A 20549-nucleotide genomic window follows, 5' to 3' on the forward strand; every position below is an offset into this window, starting at 1 on the left:
GTAACTAATACAGATGTTTACATCTGCACTTGATGAGTGAACCCAAACCTTGATTCCTGTGCCTACTGTAACCATCCCTTAGTTTCCCACTTCATTATATATTCCTTTGACCTTCTTAAACTGATCCTTGACCTGAAAGCTGTTTTTAGTCTGGCTCTCCCATCCTCCCAGAGGACAAAGAGGAAAAAAAAATCCTATTTCCTCCCAGCCTATGCAAGATGTTATCAGCTGTATCATGACATCCCTCAGAGTCAAAAAAATGCTTTAGTAGTTCCCAGCAATGGAAGCCTGTGTGGCTGTTGTTGGTGAATCTTCCTTCCACTTGCAGAGGTTACAGTGAATTATAAGAGATGCTGCTACAGTAAAATAACAGTACGATTTTGTAGAGCAAGCAACCTATGTTGAAATAGTGGGCTGCAGTATTTGGCCTGTAGGACCTTATGCAGCTGCGTCCTGTTGGGCTTGTTCGGGAAAAGCTGTGATCTCCAAAGTTCAGTACATCGTTACCTTCCTTGTATTTGACTAGAATAATCTGATATTTAAGAAACAGGAAAAAATGAGTATAATGTCATCATTTTAGGAGCACAAAAGGACAGCCCAAAGTATACATCTGTTCTTCTGACCATGCTAAATTTAAGAACAAAACCAATTAAAAATTAACAACAACATGCCTTTTTTGTTTGTTTGTTTTTAAACTGTGCATGTTAAATAACAGGCTGAAGGAAATATACAGGGATTAACTTGAAAACAGATGTTTATAATGACTTGATGACGTATTTTAATTACATTCCCAGATGCAATTAAAACAGACTTTTTCTGAATTTAAGGGACATGTTGATAATACAGATAACATTCTACATGATGCTGGAGAAGGAATTGTGATCCATAGGCATGTCTCTTCCAGCTGTGATCTCATCAGATCTGAAAATCTAAGAGAGGTCACATTGGGTCAATGTTAGAATGGGAGGTACAGTGTTTTTCTAGGCAAGACAATGTATTGGAAGAAGCAGTGGTGATAGTTCAGTGGGTGGCACTTTTCCCCTTTTATAAGTATTGAACTGGAGTTGTAGCATGTCTGGTATTGTTTTTGGATTTAATTCTCTTTATACAGTATAGGATTTGCACTCATTCAATTCAATGTTGCTTTTCATTTTTATTTGTGTTTACAATAYATTATTATGGTATTCTATTGTAATTATGTAAAAGAATTAACTTTGCTTTGTATGAATATGGAGAAAGTTTGACTTTACACAGCAGTGCAATAGATCTAGCCATAGAAGTGTACAGTTTCAACAAAAGGAACAAATACTTCAGGAGTTGGCATTTTGGTTTCATTTGACAGACTTTGATAATCTTATTTTCAGAAAATCAAATTCTCCTTGWTACTTTACTTTAAAAGAATATCTATATATCTATTTTTAATCTCAAGATGTATTAGATGCATTTGTTTTTATTTTCCCAAAACACTGAGGCCTCTGCAGACTTTACGATCTATGTTGGTGTTAAGCTCTGAATCTTTGGCACCCTTGCTGACAATTCRCTTTGGGATGATGCTTTTCGTGACTGCTTCTGGGATAACCACTCCATGAGGCTGCTGAAGGATCCTGCTTACTGCTGTGKTTATTCACCGATGTTAATTGTTTTGCTTGTTCTACATCTAGTTTGTTTCTGTAAGGCATAACAGCTAAAAAAGTGATAAAGGCTGCTGAGTTATTTACTGTTTGCTTCATAATTATGAGGAGGAAAAGGCAGGAGGAGTCTGGATGCACCTGAGTGCCCCAAAATACTTTGGTAACACAAAGCAACTGTAGGAGTCCCTTGGCTAATCTGCCTCACCCTTTCTCTTGGATGTTATCACCTTTCTTGTTTTGCAAAATATTAGTGGTTCTTCAYGGCAGTCATAGCAATCTTTTGGTTACTCAGTACAACCAAACAAGCCCTCAGATCTCTCTCAAGTCTCCATCTTATGGCTTACATGAAGAAAGGTTTTTAGTGACACTTGTTCCTTGCTACAGAAGTACTGACATTTTCTGGAGATCCAAGTTGGCTGGTGTTGGCYTTAGCTTATCTCATGTAGAAACCTTGTGAAGTGGATCTGTCCTAAGAAAAGTCTGTCCAAAAAAGAGAATCTGTCCAGTAAAAGAATAGTTTGGCTTGCTTTTATTTTACTCTTTTTCAGGCATTCTACTGYTGTAAGGAATCTGCTTTTACTGCATGGAAACAGTTGCATCATTATGATAATTACAGTTAGACATTATAAAATACAGGAAAGAGGAAAAGGTTGCTTGAATTGTAGCAAATGTGGGAAACAGGACCAGAAGGATCACTGCCCAGCAATTAGCATTAACTGTTCCATATTTAAAGTAACAGGAACAGAGGCAACTCTTTGCTCTATTGGAGGCTGTGGTTTGACTTGGTTTCATATCGTGTAGCAACGACATCCCTGGCTCTTCATGGTTTCGAATGGTACCTTTARTTCAAAGCTTAGATCTGGCACTGCTCAGTTCAGAAAACTAATCCTTAATTTCTCTTTTATTTTCAGGGTTGTTCTGGTTGTGGAAAATGTGACTGCAGTGGAGTCAAAGGGCAAAAAGTGAGTATGTCAGCTCTCTCCACCTAATTTTCTCACTTATTTAAGTGACATGGTGTCTTGGCTGTTCCACTCTGTGCCCTCCTCTGCTTCTGCAGCCCTTCCTGGGGCTCCCTTACAGATTCACTTTGCCTATGACTCCAAACTGGACTCTCAGCCAAGGAACTTTCKGCTCTTCTAGCCTTTCGCCCCTTCTAGCCTCCTATGGCTGACAGGTTTTATCCTTCTGCTCTGCTCCATGTGGAGAAGCAACCCCAGCCTGTTTCCCCCCTGAGGCTTGTTCTGCCTCACCAGCTTTACCATTTCTTACACCTCACCTCTGGCCTTTGTGGGACGTGCAGATCCTGACATGATGTCCTGCATAACGGAGATGTACTGCTGAGAGGGAACATCTGCAAGGGATGTGAATATGTTGGCTCAGAAACATTCTCCACAATACTGATTGCCCTCCAGGAAGGCTATGGTATCTTAAGTAACCTACCCTGACCAAGGCAAGCCCTAGGACGGCCTTGCCTTAGGAAAATACAAGTTAATTAATAAACTTAGACTGACCTGAAACACTTTGCTGTATGTAACAGAGAAAAATGTTAAAATTCATTCTTTGCCCATACAAAATATTCATTTTCCATACTTCCCATTGATAACAGAAAGAGAAAATATAGCTGAAATTCTCTTTTAATTTTTTTTTTTTTAGAACCTTGCACATCAGTTTTAGGATTCAGCTACCCAAACTATTTATTTGTAAAAAATAAAAAGGCTTATTTTGAAGCAGTAACAGTGAAGAAAATGTAGTTTTCTTAAACATTTCACCAGTTCACCTTTTAAACTGCCTGTAGACATTCAATCACTCCCCTTATCTCTTTAAATTCTGTTGCAGAGATTTTAATCTACACTGTGTTCAATAGTGCATGCAAATGTACTGTATCTCTACCAATGTAAATGAGGGTAAACCAAAGGTTTTATCATCATGGGATTACAATGCAAACATTTTTGAAGGTAAGCTGCTTAGGTCATCTGGAGAAGTACTTAGAGGAGGAACGAGTTTTTATTGTTTTGATAACTGTATAGCTCATGTCCTACATTATGTTTCACATGTGATAGCTCAGTATTTACAAGAGAGGGTTTTGGAAATGTCTGTTGGTGGTTTTTATTTGATGTTTTCTAGAAAGTAAGATTCTGGAAAGTAAGATTCTAGAATGTAAATGGCTTACTTGGAGAGCTAAGCATGGATTATTTTACTTGCAACATAACATAAATTAATTTGCCAGAAAAATTGAAAGTATCAACTTTCAAAACAACTTTTAAGGTGGAGTCGCCTTTTTCAATGACTAAGTGATAGCTGTTTAATAGAAGTCACCCATTCATTAGTACTTGGCAAAGCAGAGATCTGAGAGTGCCTTAGAAATTTGAATGTATTCCTTGAATTGTGGATCTTATTTTTCAGTTTCAACTACAAAAAAATACTGTAGAGTAAGATATATTAAGTTATAAGTCCATTGTTAAAAGCTATTGGTTTTCAGTTGGTAGAGTATGCCAACATCTTGTAATTAGATTGTTTTAAAAATGATGCAGTTTTGGGAAGGAGAGTGTGTCAATGCTTAGGTTGCATTTATTTCAGACAGCAGTCCTAACAACTCTGCTCTGCGAGAGGCAGAAGACAGATTCTTTTGGTGGCATGCTTAATTTACATTATTTGCAGCCTCGAGAAATTCTATTTATATTAAAAAAGTGCTTGTCTCTTAYGGTAGTATGTAAAACTACCTCAAATTAACATAGGTTAATGAAAAATGTAGAAGAGCAGATAGAGTTGACAGTAATCACAGCAAATTCCAGATCTCGTGCATTCACCTCTTGCACCAATCTTTTGTGCAGCACAGCTCACAAAATTCTTTGTTCTTTAAAGCAAACATACTGTATGGAACTTGGTTCAGTTGTTGACATCTCAACAAATGAATAGATAGCTGTGCCTAGAAAATCATACATAAGAAGAGAAACTGGAAGTATTTTGAAATATAATTTAAAGTAATTTAAGATCAATATACACCAAGGTCTGGTGTTTATCATCATACTCTGAGGCTTTCAAATGTATACTTTTTTAAACAATTGTTTCAACAATTTTTTATTATCAATTTTTAAACATCCCTATTCCTGTTTTCCCCCAGTGTAACTTTTAGCCACATTTCTTTACATGTAAGACTTACCTAGTATAGGAACTGCCTGCTATCCAGTCCCACACCAGAACAGATAAGAAGTTGATCAAGGAAAAGAGAGGAATTATGATTTTATTTAATTACATTATTAAAAGGAGGGAAATGCATTTCTGTTCCACAGGGTTCTCACTAACGTCTGTAGCAGTRCCCTTTATTTCAGAGATTTACATGAATGTTGTTAAACCAGAGAAAGACCTCTGTTCTGAATATACATGTAGCCAGGAGAAACACCTAAGACTATTGCTGTCTTAGGCGACCAAGGCTGAGACCAAGGCTGAGAACATCTGTTCTCCACATCTCATGTAGCCTCCTGTGTGGGAAGCACTCACCCACTGTGCCCGGTGCAGTCCAGGGCCAACATGTTGCCTACACTGGAAGCCCTTTTGATCTGGCTTCCATGTTGTGCAGAAACCCTAAAGGGCCCTTTCCAATCCACCTACGCTCTTAAACGATGTAACCACACCACTGAACTGTTGTGAGAACATCTGCAGCTGCGGAAGTGGGTGCTGGTTTTGCCCTTTAATGCCTTAATTATTAGCATCTGGAGATACATTTCTTAGCATAGTGTGGGAAGAAGTTCCAGACCCTATAGTTCACATTTTTTTTAATTAACCTTTTTTTTTTTTTTTTTTTTTTTGGCCAAATAAATATATCAAGGATCTCACAGAAAAGTACTGAGATAAAAGCTGTGAAATACCTACAAGCTATTACTCAGCAGAATTTCAGAGCTGGAAGAGTGAATTATAATGCCATATCTTCATGTCCTATTTAAGAATCTTTTCATTACTATGACCATTTGGATGGCCATATTTAGAATACATTCAATCTGTTCTCTCATTAGATTGTTTCCATGAAAATTGCATCTGTATGCCAAACTCCTTTAAGATGAATCATGCTTTGTCAAGAGCACATAATTGACAAAGTCTAAGGGGTTTTGGTTCAGATTTCTGAAGATGAGTGCAATTGCAACAGATGTTTTTTAGCACATAAAGCCTTTCTTATTATGCTGAACATCAGGCTGTTATTTTAAGCTATACAATGTCAAGTATCATGCATTTGCAGAACAGAAGGGGCGGAAGTATTAGAATAACTTAATATTGTTAAAGTAATACAACAATAAACAATATGTTGCTATTTTCCACTAGATTAGTCTATAACATCTTCATTTGTTTTCTTTTACTCTTTTTTTTTTGTTTAACTTTCTACATAATAACTTACTGTTCTTTCTAACCTTGCTAAACTGTGAGATCTGTTGAAACTGATTAGGATTTTGAATGCTTGCCTACATTTTATTTGGTTACTTAGAAGCAGACAGAAGCTATGTTTTCTTTTTCATGCCTACCTAAATTCTGAGAACCACTTCAAGCAGCTGCAGAGATAAGAACTACTAGGCATTAATGTGGATAGAAAAATCATGTTAAGCATTTAATTACTATTTAAAACAAAGACTGTATAGAGCTGAGCAAAATTCTTTGCTCGCTGAGTTTTTTTCCCAAGAGTATCATCTCATTCATGAGCATTTTTAGTCATTTTGCGCTGTATCAGAAACTTGTATAATGGGAAATAATACTGGAACTTTATTGTAACTAATGTAGAAAGATTAAACTTCTAATGCTTATTGGTTTAGAATGCATTAAAATAGAAGTTGTCATTTTTTTGTGTCATACGATTCCCCTACCCCAGCATTGCACATTAAAAGTTAAATATGTGATTTTTGTCATTGTTCACAAAGTATTTTACTTTCAAAAAATATCTGCTAGAAAATTCTGAAAAAGTAAAAAATAAGAAAGGAATTTACTACTACATAACTGTCATTTTTTTTCTTTTTGAGGTGGAGATAAGCATTTAATTGCAGAAAGTATCTCTATTGTTATACCTACATAAAATGACTTTGTTTCCCTTGATGAACACATCTCAGTGTATGTTGACCATGATGCAGAAATACCTGACCTGGCTTTTCTTGAGCCATTTGAGGTCTAGAAGCCAAGTAGCTCTGTTCCTGGCTTACAATTTCCATTAGCATTATCTATTTCATGGAAATATGTAATGATTGAATTTGATCTTTTCTTCCATGGTTTGCTTTAGTGTGTCCATTAGTGCTGTAGAAACTTAAGTGGTTCACAGCACATGTTTATGTCTGAGAACATGAACTAAGAACACTAAAGAAAACAGAGCTAAGCTGCACATCCCAGAGAGGGTCAGTCAGCTGGCAAGAGGTAGAACAGGCAATGTGTTGGGAAAGATTGTTTTTGTGGTCTGGAAAGGACTAGATTGTCAACATGAGATCATCTAACGATTCCTGAAGGAGAAATCGGAAACTGTGACCAAATAAACAAAGATATTGATCTGTTGCAGATTTAATGTTCTTCAAGGAGATTTGATTTGTCAATATTTTTGAAAAACAGATCATAGCAATAATTGCCACAATGTTTGTATCTATTCCACAGTTACAGTAATGGACTTGTATTGATTTACCCATTCTTGATGTCACTCAGATAATATTTGTATTTTACAAAGAAAATGCCCAGACAAAGCAGGTATTTTTGAAAGAAGAATGATAGTATAGAGTGATATATGATAAGTATTGAAAGCTTTCACACTTTTCCAAGTAGCAGTTTAAACTTTTAAGTGATCTCTGGAGCCCTCGAGTTTTCTTATTCTGAAATAGTCATTGTAACTCATGCCTGCTTTGAACAAATGAGCCCAAATGTGTCCGGCAAAGCTTTCAATAGTAAGGTATATTTACGGTACTTATCTTTGATTAAAACAAACTAGTGGTGAATTTATCTCTGGAAAGAATGCTATAAAAGCAAATACCCCAGTAATACTACGTAATCCAATATGCTTGCATTTAGTTTTTCAGAACCTACTTCTAAAGGGTGTCACACAATAGTATTTCAGTTGGCATTATATAAGCCTTTAAACAGCTGTCACCAGATGTGCATCTTTCCTTGCAAAGATGTTGGTATAATAATCTGAGGCATTTCATCATGGAATAAACATGCTGTATAGCCTCATGAGTTTGAATCTTACATTTATACAACTGCTGTTAGTATCTGCCTTCATTGTGGTTTCTTAAAGGATTACAGGGCCTTATTTTGATTGGAGTCATGTGGGCCTGCAGAGAAGTCAGTGAAGTTTCCCAAATGTGAGATCAAAGTAAGATCAGAAAAGGCCTATAAAGCCTCCACTTCTTTGACATTTGCATGCACTGGAAGAAGAGCCATTCGTTGGGGTAGCTTAGGATCATTTCAAGTTAAAAATGTCCATACTGCAAACTGAACCACACTCCCAGCATCTCTGGCTATATRGTAATTCTTATAATATAATTCTTATAAATTTGTATGGGCGTGCAGGTTTTGGGGTTTTTTTTTAGTATCTTGTGTTATGTGTGACAAAAACTGCAGTCTTTTGCTGCTTCCTGTATGTTTGTCCTATTGCCCGTAATTCTAATAATACTCTGTCATGCTGACAGGATTGAGTGGCTATGGATTAAGGGTCTGAAACAGCAAATGTCTGGGGAACAGCAACAGCTACACTTTGCAGTTTATCCCTCAGGCTTCTTTAAATCATTCTTCCGTTCAATTTATATTGTGTTTGCTGGTGATCTCAGACCAAGCCAACTATTATAATCGATGATTTTGTGATATGTCAGTTCCCACACAAGGATTTAATTGTACTTGATACATTTAATGATCTCTTCCTACATTTTTTCTGTAGCAAAGTCCACAAGGAAGAATCTTAGTATATATTAACTAGTACTAGGAAACCACACTAGTGTGGTAATCTCTTTTCTTACATCATTACATCATGTTCTAGCCCCTCTAACCAAGAGCAAAGAGAAGAACTAGGGGTAGTTTATTTTTTGACTCTGCTCAGCTACAGTGCTRTTTCAGATTTTAAATGAATGTCTTCAGTCAAGGGTCAAATTTGAGATTCATAATTTAGATTAGTTATTCAGAACATGAGGCCATATGGTGTTGGCTCTCTGGAAGGCAGATGTAAGTTCTCTTAACTTTTGGATTTTATTAAGGAAGGGTAAAAAGCCAAATTTCATATTAATTTGTCAAAAACATTTCCTGCAGAAGCAAAAGCAAAACCTTTAACCTTAAATGCCTTGAAAGAGACAGAACAGTAAGAAGCAGCATGAAAGCAGGATTGCCAGAGAGGAAACCTGAAGTAGCTGCTAAAAAAGTGATAATAAAAAGTACTTTATCACTTAAGCATGTTCTAGCCAGCTGGAGAACCTCTTTAGTTTAACCAAGAAAGGAGCTTAAAATCACAACAGTAGCAAGAAAGCTGAGAGAACATTTTTTAAAAAATGCTGAAAAGAATTTACATATTCTTAAGTAGAACACCATATTTTATATTATCTAAGTATACAGAACATTGAATAAATTGAATGACAAGAAAAATAGCAAAGAATGTTAGCTAGCCTGAATGAGGAAAATAGTAATAGATAACATCTTGAACATCATCTTTAACGGCAGAAGATAATGAAGTGTAAGGTAAAGGCAAGGTAAAAGCAACTTAGATTCCTGTTCTATTAACATGAATAACTGAAATGGCAAAAACTACCCATAAATTTTGTAGTTCTTGAAGCAAGCATGCAGCAGCCTCCACCAAAGTTCAGCAGGAACATTTTTAAATGTTTTGAAATGCCAATAAAAATAATTCTCACCAAAGTCTGTGTCAAAGATCACTGTGCAGAGTTAAAGTAAATACTGAGTTGAGTTAGTGACTGAACACAGACACTGGCATCAAGTAGGATGTCTTCTCACTTCTCTCCTTTGACAGTGTTACTGACTGTATTTTGAGGAAATGTAAATTGATACAACAAAAGTCTTAATTACTAGTTAGCAGTTTAGGGAAAGGTTTTGGATTTTTGATAACMCGTTGTTTTCTTAGAGCAATCTGTCAGGCAAACCCTGAAGGACTGTGAAGAACTGCAAAACAAATGGGAAAAGAGTACAGAGGGATCATGCAAAATGTACTCTAACACTAAACTCAGGAGTTATGTGAAAAAATGAAGGAATATCAAAGACTTGCACAATATAATACTGTGTATAGCACATTTACTGAGATTTAGCCAAATCTACAATTTAAGAATGCAGTTACCAGTCTTCAACTCAAACTTGTGTCTGAAAATGTGGAGATGAAAGTTGGAAGGCTTTTTAAAGTGTAAAGTTACKTTTTGTTTGTAACAGCACCAAGGCACAGGAGTTGAGTGACACTTTACCTGAAAAAACAAACAAACAAAAAAAAAACAATAAATGTAAAACTCTCTACAGGTAGGCAAAGTATTAGCACTTTATAGTAAAACCTTTGTAACCTGCAAATCTTTCAAGAAGGGACAGAGAACAGCAGTAATGCCAATGTGAATGATAGATATCTCTCTCTAAGAGGAAGAGCTCTTGAATTTCAATCTTGCGGCCTCAAATCCAATTTCCATCACACCCAGTTTCCAGCTCGAATGATTTTGTCACTTTCCTGTACCTTCCTCTGGGTGGCAGTCATACATCACAGATTTTAGGTATTCAGACATGCTTTTTTACACACTTTTCACACTTTAGTTTTTCTCAAAAACAAAACCTTTAGGAAATCTAAGAAGTAGGCTAGTTTTTACTTGGATTGTGTTGATAAGTAATGATTCACAGATTATGTGGATATACTTCACAATGTCAAAATGAGAAAAGATTTGTTTTCCATTATCACTGGTGATTATTGGACCTTTATTCATTTCATGTGCTTATATTGAATAATCCACAAGATACTACATAAAATAAAATTTATTATCTGCCTTCCAGTACATCTGACTGAGTCAAGGGACTCTACAGTTTAAACTGAAGAAACACAGACTTAGATTTTTGAGACACACTGTTATCTGCCTTGTGGCATTCTCATGATTAAAAAGTCAGAAGCCAGAATATTTGTTCTAGCTGTTGTGGAAAGATATTTTACTTCTATGCAACCTAAATAAAGTTTAAAACTTTTGAAATGCCATGTCAAACCTAACCAAAAAAAGCACGTAGAATAGCACTGTCTAGAATAGCAATGACTGCCATGTACTCCTTAGGACATGAGCTACTTTGTTATGAGAACTTACTGCAGTCTGCACTGTCTAGGACCAGCTGCCCATGTTTTTACTATTTATGGAAGAGATTATTTTCTGTAAATATGTCCATGACAAACCTTTGGCAAGAGAATAAAACTTTGCATGTAACGTCACATTTCATTCCAGGTCTAGGATCTGAACAAAAATAAATTAAAAATCCCCCAAAGTTCAAAAGCTTTTTTTTCTGCTGTTTCATCTTTAAATGAGAGCCTTTAAATGGTGCCAAATGCMAACAAATGCTAAATAATTTTCACTAATGAAGGAAGGGTGTGGTGCATTTTTACCCCATATTTTCTTAGACCTTCAATATTGTGAGGTGGCTTAACACAATGTGCAATAAAACAAAGGAAGGGTTACTCACAGCTGATGAATTAAACAGATGATCAGAACGGGTAGGAAATATAGCACTCTTTTGCCTTTTGAGTCAACCTGTCTCCAGGTGCTAGAATTTCCTTTTTTTTTTACACTGCAAATACATTTGTCCCTCAAACTTCCCCTTCCCTAGTAGTTCTTTAACTTTGTTTTGTTCCCTGGGGTGTCTCTAGTTTATGGGAAGAGGCTCCTTGATGCCAATCTGGTTTAATTTTTTTTTTCTTCTTTTGAAATAGACCACGGGTGCCTTTGGGAAAAGATTTGTATGATTTCACCTTGAAATACCATAAGCATTTTTAGGAAAAAAAAAAAAAAAAGTTTAAAGATAAAGAAAATGTATCGCCTGTCTTGGTGTCAAACTCCCAAGAAGCAAGTAGTCAACCTTTACAAGCAGAAAATAAAAGTCATCTGCTCTCTGATTACTTCTATAATCTGTTAGCCTCACTTTCATACTACTGTCATACCTTACTGTGGATCATGCCTTGTTGAGGTGTAGCGCACGCTGTTTATAAAGTGTTCAAACTAGGGATCAAGTAAAACAAGCAAATCTTGTAGGAGTCTAGTGTTAGTACAAATACATTCCTCTTCAGCATCTCATCTACTTCTGGATCTACAGCTTTGCTTTATTTACATTGGAGTTACCACACAAAATATATTTAGCACTGTCAAGAACAAAAAAAAAATAACTGAGAAAGGAATCCTTTTGACCTAAAGTAAGAGGGTTTATGGCCCAGCAAGTTCTACAAAGGGGAATTGGACAACTCTGTTGAAAAAACCAAGTGAGTACAGTAGTTGCAAAATGAAGAATAAATGTGAAGTAAGCAAAAAGAAATTACATGAAGAAACCTTAACAAATTAAGCAGGGAGGGGCCATTACTTATAGCTGGCTTAGAATTCTGTGATTCTGATAAGCAATCAGTTGCTTGACACTAATTAAGAAGATGAAGAATAGGCTGATGTTGCAACTGACTTGAATTTTAGTTTTAGTTCACATATTTTATGTAAGGCCTAATTCAGCTACTTTATTAACACTGCATATCCACTCATTTTTTTGCCCACAAACTAAACACGTAAGATGTGGAGAAAAGGATACACAAAGATTCTTATTTCTATTTTTATAGTCTTGGGAAGCACTTAGCTACTTCCTGAGGAATGCTCTTTGCAGCCATGAGACAGTACTGAAACGCTCTTTGAGTCTAAGCATTCTCTTGTGTTTAGAAGGCAGAGGTACAGATTCAGGCCATGAACAGTAAGCCTGAACAGCTCTCTAATTAAATGTTTATACAGATTGATTCAGTCCTGGAGAATCTGGCTTGTTTTGCATCACTCAGTGCAGGTTCTCCAGTGCTATAAATTTGCTGGACTCAAGAACAGATGCTTTTTGTAACAGGAGAAAAAATGTCTTTGAGGAGTGAAAACYAACTGTGTGATGTACTATTGTTCACAAAGCACCACCTAAACCTCTACATCTCTGGCTGTGTAAAGCCTGGAGTTTTGCGCCATAAGTGGGTAGGTGCTTTTTGGTGTTCTCAAACTTGAGTGTAGCCTCTGAGCTGCTTTAGCTGGCGACCAATGGAACTGCATGAGTGAAGGGCAAAGGAGAGGGGGCAAGGGGAAATGAGATGGCAGAAGCAACATCCCTGCAGAGAAGCATGACAAGAGTGCTGTTCTCCAGCAGGTATTGAAATTGCTCCACCTCTATATTTATGTCTATAAGTAACGTAAAGCAGCCCTACTAATGCTTTAGGTTGTCCAGGGACTGATCTAGCTTGCAGGCAGCCTGATTTTGGAGCTACAATGATCTACAATGATCATGACTGCTCCTTCTGCTAGTCATGCCAAAAATGTATTTCCACTTTAGTGAGTTTTCTCAGATTCTTCCTGGCAGTGTGTGAGAATCTAGATTTTGCTGCCTCTTTCCCCTACCCTTTCCATTCTGCGTCTGTCAAGGGCTCAGCCCCCAAAAGTTCTGGGCAAACCAAGATCTTTACAGAGATCCTACACAGATTCTTTGCATGCCTTTACAGTTGTGTTTGTATAATTAATTGTTATTCATACAGTCTCAGGGTTTTATAGCTATGGAGTAGATACATTCTGGCTCTGACAAATGAGCTGTTGGAGTTTTGCAATGCTAAGCATCCTTAGTGCATTTAAGGACATTTGCCATATGAGCATATAGCAGTAACTCTGTTTGACTGATATCCACTTCACACTTTCAATAAAATACTGAAAATGGTAAGTGCAGCTAAGGACAAACAGATGATTCCTTATTGTACATGTTTATTTTAATTCTGAAAGATATTCAGGACCAGTGCTCCCTCTGGTGGTTAAAATTACTCCACCACCATTTCTTCAACAGTGTAACACTTGGCCAATTCCAACTCCGTAAAACACGTTTTAAAGTGCACAATGGCTAAAGAAGGCTATTGACATCACACAGTAGTGGTCTCCACCAAGTCGTGTACTTACTTGTCCAATATCCCAAAGCAAATTGCTTGAGTGCTTGCATTTACATCAGCTGGAGAAACAACTACCTCGCCTGCACTCACCTCTCATGGTTGGGGAAGTTTGTGCAGGAACTATCTATGCCTTTTCAAGGCTGTTTTGTGTTACTGTAGATTTGAGAAGGTCACATAGGAGCAGCAAGGTGTGATGAATGCTTCAGGATACATATGTATGATTTCTTTTTGTGGATGTGTGAATAATTGCACCTAGGCCCTAGACTAGTCCTAGTCAAAAAGAGCATACTAGACTATTTCCTACATTTAGAGTGAGAAAAAGAAAATAATGCTGAGTTGTCCAATACTATTTCTCTCTTTTGGAAATTGCTGCCTAAATTTTTACCTTGAAACAGCCAATAATTTACAACCAAAACTTTTATTTGTCATAGGTGCCCATGGCAGAGTTGCAGTTCAACAAAATATTAGCTTTTGGGAAGAGCTGTGTATGTGGCTTTGTGAGAAAGTTTAAGCTTAGAGTAGATGTCAGATCTTTTCAGCATGAATAGCAGTCCAAAGACAGCTCTCCTTAAAATTAAGCACCTGCTGGCTGTGATGTTGATTTCTTTTGCTGCAAAGGCATAGCTGAAGAGCTCTGGTAGATAAAACCCCCATGACTCCTTCCATACTGGTGTGAGAAGCTCTGTAGTTACCTTTTCCATGTGAGTTGGCTAAATGAAGCACAATAGTCAATTTTTTGAGGTAGATCAACTCAACTGCCTTTTTAATCAGGTTTTTAAATACATTTTCAGGTGAAAGACCTGCCTGTGTTCTGCCATGGGGTAGTCTCTGCTACCCCCCATCTCTGCTATGGGGTAGTTTCTAGCAGAAGCAAACCAAGCAGGTAGAGCTGGACAAGAGCTGAGTGATAATGTTTTAAATGACTCCAGAAAAAATGGGCATGTCCTTATATATCACATGCCTGAGTCTCAGAAGAGACTGAGCACACTGTATTTATGTGGGCCCAGGCATTGTGTGAGCCTGCAGCTTTAGAAGCATGTGATTTATATCCATGTTACCAATCTCTCAAGTCTAAAATCTCTCAGTCCAGCAGTCCCTAGGCAAAATAATAGGGGAAGTAATTTATAATGGAGTACTATTTCCTCCTCCTTGGCATAAAATTTATTATAATTAAAGCCATTTGAAAATACTTGCTTCATGTGATGTGACAGTCAGCAATCTGCAGTTGTTCCATGTGTGAAATACTATTTCATGGCTAATTTTGGAGTGTTGGTGCCAGCATGATGATCAGACCATCTAGCTATGCTCTTAACAGATTTACCTTTTTTTGAAGTCCATTCATGTACTTTGTATGTCTAATCCAAAGGCATTTGGATGCATTTTGTAAAGGTTGAATTAAGAAGGGCAATCTTGATAACCAAATGAGTGTAGCTGAATAAGCACTTGTTGGCTTTTTCTATAGCATCTTTGCATTTTCAGCAGCAATAGAGTGGCAGAATATTTTTCTCTTGTGAGCCGAATAACGATTTTTCTATTGTTTTCTTTCTGACAGATTGCCTTGATTCAGTGGAGATACAGATGATTTGGTTACATCTGTCTTAATTCTTGAGGCTCATAAATTGATTTGTAAGAAGCAGAAGCTCTCTCCTTGTTATTTGCCAGTACTTTGCAGCTGTGTGTGTTGGGACTGGAAGAGTACATGGCCCTTACAGTCAGAGTCTTGTGCTCTTTACGCATCACAGCTAGAAATCTCAGTGCTGAGCAAAAGAATAAGCAGGATTGCAGCAGTGATATGATGCTTGCCAATTTATGTAGTGTGGATGCTTGATGAGTTCCAACTTAAATGTAGTACAAACACTGGCTGCGCGGCTGTTTGGCTGGAACACTGAGTGAACCAAAGAACTGGACAGACAAGTGCAAAGGGATGCTAGTCAAGTATTTCCTTGCCATGCAAGGACATGCTTACGTCTATCCTGGACAATGTGATACTCCTGAGCTTGAAGTCCTAAACTACGCCAAGCCACATGGATAAGAAAACTAGCAGTGCAACTACTGCTATGCCAACTATCTGTGCAAACTAATCTATCTTGTAAAATTAGGAGGCTTGAAGGTCTGCTTTAGTATGACTTTACTAGTTCTAGATGGTACAATTTCTATACTGCATTGTTCATTGCAGACATTTGGAGACTTTACTGTAATTTAGTACAGTTTCACTGATGCCAAAAAAACTTTTCATGGTGTATATTTTTACTATCTGGAGCAAGAAAATAGTTTGTACTGCCCTGGAGCAGAAGTATTGAGGTAGTTCATTAACAGTACGTCTTTCCTCAAGAGTCCCCAGTGTTCTGGTTTCTTAAAGCCTTTGTATAAAGAGAGAGTGTGATGGCCAGACCAAACATAAGGGACTGCTGTGCAGGGCTTATCTGATTTGTCATTGGTCTTTGGGGAATAGACTGTCCTTACACCTTCCACGGATGTCATGGAACGCCTTCCCTTTAATGACATAGTCTGAAACTACACAAACTTGGGCTACATACTCAATAATTACTTTGCAGTAAAATTAATTAGGAGGGCAGAGTAGACTAAGAGACGTGTAAGCAGTGCTGCCCACCTGTGAGAAYATATATCCAAGAGGCAGGTTGTCTGCAGACAGCTTACGGTAACTTCCCTGGCAGATGATAGGCCAAATTCCTGTGTGCAAAGATTTGTGGTGTGTTGGTGACATGACAGCCCTGTGCATGCTCAGAGGTGTGCTCTGGACATGCAGTAGCTTGAAGAAGTCTTGGGCAAATAGCCATTTCATTTTTCTTTCAGCTGGAATAAAAGTCAGTAAAATAAAAAGCATCCGGGGGAACTTACATGTCTTTTAACCCTAAGTGGCTCAGTACAGTGTCTGATCTGCTCCTGCAGCAGATGTTTCACCCTCAGACAGGGCAGCCTGGGGGCCTGCAAGCAGCCTTGGGAGAATTAGCTGTAGTTGCTTAGGTCCAGTTTATATTTATGTCAAACCTGGGTTAACCTCTTCAGCAAGATGAAGAAGTCATAACCTTAGTGGATTTGCAGGCGCTTTAATACCCTTTTTACAGTGCCAGAACAGTCTTAAGGGAGACTTAGAGTAAATGAAAATCAGATTTATGAAATTCAGTTTTAACTTTCCATGAAAGTGGATGGAATAATGTTTTCCCCTTTTGCAAGGTGCAGTGTTTTCAAAATATGTTGAAATCCTCAGACAGATGAAACTGCTGAGTGCAAAACATATTAGCTGTGTTATATGGGACTCATAATTCTCCATAGGTGTCAAATTAATCTTGTTTTTTCTCACTTGCCCATGTTCGGTCTTCCTTGGGCAATGGAAAACTCTGCTGACGTTTCTCATCCCAACTTCATTGTCTTCTTTCTCTTTAACCAATCTCCCAGCAGAGCACAAGAATGAGTGCCCAGGATTCAGTGTAAAATCCTGTTCTCAAATGACAAAACATCTGTTTTTGTAGAAATACTTGTTACTACAGTGCCAATTAGTTAGCCAAAGTTTAAGAATCTCAGTAATCTATTTAACATTTCAAATATACGCCAGATTTTAGAACAATTATTTCCATATTTATTCAGAAATTTAGATGCTGATATGTTTGTCTTTAAAATATTTTCAAATCAGTCTTAGTTATTTTAAAAACAGGATTTTGTACCTTTTGCTGTTGACCTAGACATACATTTCTTGATCTCTCCTCTGTTTTTCTTTCCTATGTTTTATTTTGCGGTAGATTGCACTGCTTGGGATTTTGGTAGCAAATAAATTTTATTATCAAACATAGCAATGAATARCAAGGACTTAATAAAGTGCCATTTTGGCACTTCAAGGAAAAAGTATTTGTCTCGAAAAGTTATTTCTTATTAAAGAAATGATTTTTTTTGTGGGAAGAGAGGAAGGAGAGGCAATGTGAAAATTTTTCCTGGCAGGAAATTTTAATAAATGAGGTGGAGAAAAAAAGATTTTTTTCACTCTATTGGGTGTTATTTTGATTTTAGAAAAGTCATATCCCCAAATTTCCATAGTCAGGGACTGCCATTGCAGTCAGTTCAGAAAACACCACAAAATGCTGAATGGGCACCCATCATTCCCAGACTTCTATTCCAATGTCAACCTATGTAGCAGCATCACCAAATCAAAATATTTTGTTATTTCACTAAAGAAAAGAACTTCTGTCAATCAAGTTGATGTTAGAACTTTAGAACCTTTTTTTATTTACTTTGTCACGGATCCTGTTTTGGAAGTATGCACTGAGGCAGTTTCACATCACTTTTCCTCTAAACTTTGTGAAAGGGTAAAGAGAAATTGGAGCACTGGAACAGGCTGCCCAGGGAGGTTGTGTAGTCTCCTTCTCCAGAGATCTTCAAAACTTGCTTGGATGCAGCCTTGTGCCACATGCTCTAGGTGGAGCAGCGGGGTTGGACTAAATGATCTCTAGAGGTCCCTTCCAACCCCAGCCATTCTGTGATTCTGTGATTCTTCGGTTTGTTTTCCTTCCTCTTCTCATGAGGGTGCAGGAGGAGCTCCACCCTTGATGCAAGCATTGCTGGGGTCCCTGTAACATCCAACCCATCCTGACATGCTGAAAGGCTAGAATTGCATGAGTGGTGGATGCCTCTCTGTGTCCTTTCCTTAGAGACTTGAGATATAAAGGACACAAGACTGTGTTTTCCCCAAATCCACACAAAAAAATCAGGCTGGCAGGGATTAATTTAGGAGCAACCTCAGTAGGGCCACTGAACACAGCTGATACCATTAGATTTCCTTTATTTCTACCAAAGTCAATCCCTTCTCTGTACTGATTATTTTTCTTTAATAATTTCATCTCTGTATTCTCATGCTCTTCTCTCAATCATGGTTTTCTTCCCCTCAGCTCTTTTCCCTTATCCAGTCCTATCACAGTTGCCTTTCTTCTCTGTCTCTTCATTCTGCATCTTCTGCATCTGCGTCAAAGAAGAAGATGCTAGCATCTTCTTAACAAAATCCTTTGCAAAGATCTAAAAAAATTCAACTCGTTGAYCCCACAAATATCCCACAAATCTTTCAAATCTTCTCATCTTCAGAAAGTGTAACTACCCCTGCATCTGAGAGTTATCACTCATTTTTTTTCTTCCAGCATACTATAACTTTTTTTTTCTCTCATTACCTGTTTAACCAACTTGTGCAGTGAGCTTTTCAAGACTCTGATATTTTTCTTTTCAATGTGCCATGTCCTCAGTTGACTCCTACAGGTTACTAGAATACAGGAATTTCTGGTTCCTCMCTAAACTATTAACCTTCCTAAAATTCCAGTACTATTTTTTTTTTTTGCATGTTCATTACTAAAGGCAATCCCATCTCTTCTGGAAATATTGAAATCTGATTAGCTTCCCTTTGTGTGTTTTAAACCCTGCTGATTTCATATCTCTCAATTTGAYYCTTTTTTTTTTTTTTTGCCTTTCTAGAATGGATGGCGTGATTTTCAGTTGTTGTCTGGAACTGTACAGATTATGCATTTGCAATAACATTWTATTTTTCATATATTAGCATACCTTTAGAGAACCAAGTGTTCTTCCTTATTTCACACCATACCTTAAAAGGAGAACCCTAGTTACTTCCTGCATGGATGGAACTTTTGATTTGCTTTTCTTATCAAGCTTTAGCATATGATTACATTTTCCCCTCTTCCTTATCTGCAGGTTTTTCATGCTTCATGCAGAATTCATTTTGTTTTCRCTGCAAGTCCAAACGCAGTGAAAGTGTAGTAGTTGTAGCGTGGATCTGTAGTGTGGATGGATTTCATATCTGCCTCTGTTTTATCTGATTTAAATGCATTCGGGGTTACAGGGAGAGAGCACAGCTGAAGTATARTGTTTTGAGAAAAGCACATTTACTTCTGCCTGTCTCAGCAAAGAGGAACATAAACATTGACACATGCAGGCTGCTTGTGCTCCTTGAGAAGATATTGTATCTTGAACCACACTGGCTCTGAAGCACTCTTAAACTCCAGACTAAGTGGCAAGCCCAGTCTTCAAATTTGCTATTGTATATAGTGTGTAGAAAGAGGAGTGGTGTTGTGCATTCTTATAGCAGCAAATGCAACATTGATATTTGAAATTTCCAGGAATTGGCACCTTTTTCTAGCACAAAATCATGGRTTATGTGGGTGGCTGGGAAAAGCAATTTCAGGTGTATTGCTAATGGGTTTTCTTCTTCCCAGGGTGAAAGAGGCTTGCCAGGACTACAGGGTGTGATTGGGTTTCCTGGAATGCAAGGACCTGAAGGTCCCCCTGGGCCACCAGGGCTTAAGGTAAGAACTGAAGTTTTAATATTTAAAATACTCAGATTTCCCTAAACCGTTGCAATTAGAAAATACAAAGCTATCTCTTTTTTTTATAGGGTGATACTGGAGAACCAGGACTGCCAGGAACAAAAGGAACAAGAGTGAGTTCTAACCTACTTACATTTTTGCAATCTGAAGGTTAACATATCTTTAAGTTTTTGTGGCTACCTTCAAGGGCAAGATGGGCTTAGTCTTTTTTATTTCAGTTAATCAATGGCCTCCTCTTGTGCTGTTCAAGGATTTCAAAATTCTTGCTCTTGCTTTGCTTTTGAAGTTCTGCATTGTGCAGTCAATGCCTTTGCTCATTGGCATTTTCACCTGGCTCTTACCATTGCCGCAACAGGACTGGTTTTAATATTCCTTTAATATCTCTCTGCCATACTGAGAAGACTGGGCTTTTTTTTCCAGTTTGAATATGAACCACCCTTATTACCTCATGCAAAATTCATCTTTACA

At 37.5% G+C, this 20549-nt stretch overlaps 1 protein-coding gene across 1 annotated transcript in view; it reads left to right on the forward strand.

The window, feature by feature from the left end:
• Positions 1–20549, forward strand: part of COL4A1 (collagen type IV alpha 1 chain) — a 115545-nt gene that overhangs the window by 49609 nt on the left and 45387 nt on the right. Inside the window, exons 2-4 of the mRNA XM_026036646.1 lie at positions 2543–2593; positions 19971–20060; positions 20150–20194. Of these exons, the coding sequence (XP_025892431.1) occupies positions 2543–2593; positions 19971–20060; positions 20150–20194 (186 nt within the window). The remainder of the gene's footprint in view (positions 1–2542; positions 2594–19970; positions 20061–20149; positions 20195–20549) is intronic.

This window comes from Nothoprocta perdicaria, unplaced genomic scaffold, assembly GCF_003342845.1.
Source record: "Nothoprocta perdicaria isolate Ctin4 unplaced genomic scaffold, notPer1 scaffold_183, whole genome shotgun sequence".
In the NCBI taxonomy this organism is placed as follows: Eukaryota; Metazoa; Chordata; class Aves; order Tinamiformes; family Tinamidae; genus Nothoprocta; species Nothoprocta perdicaria.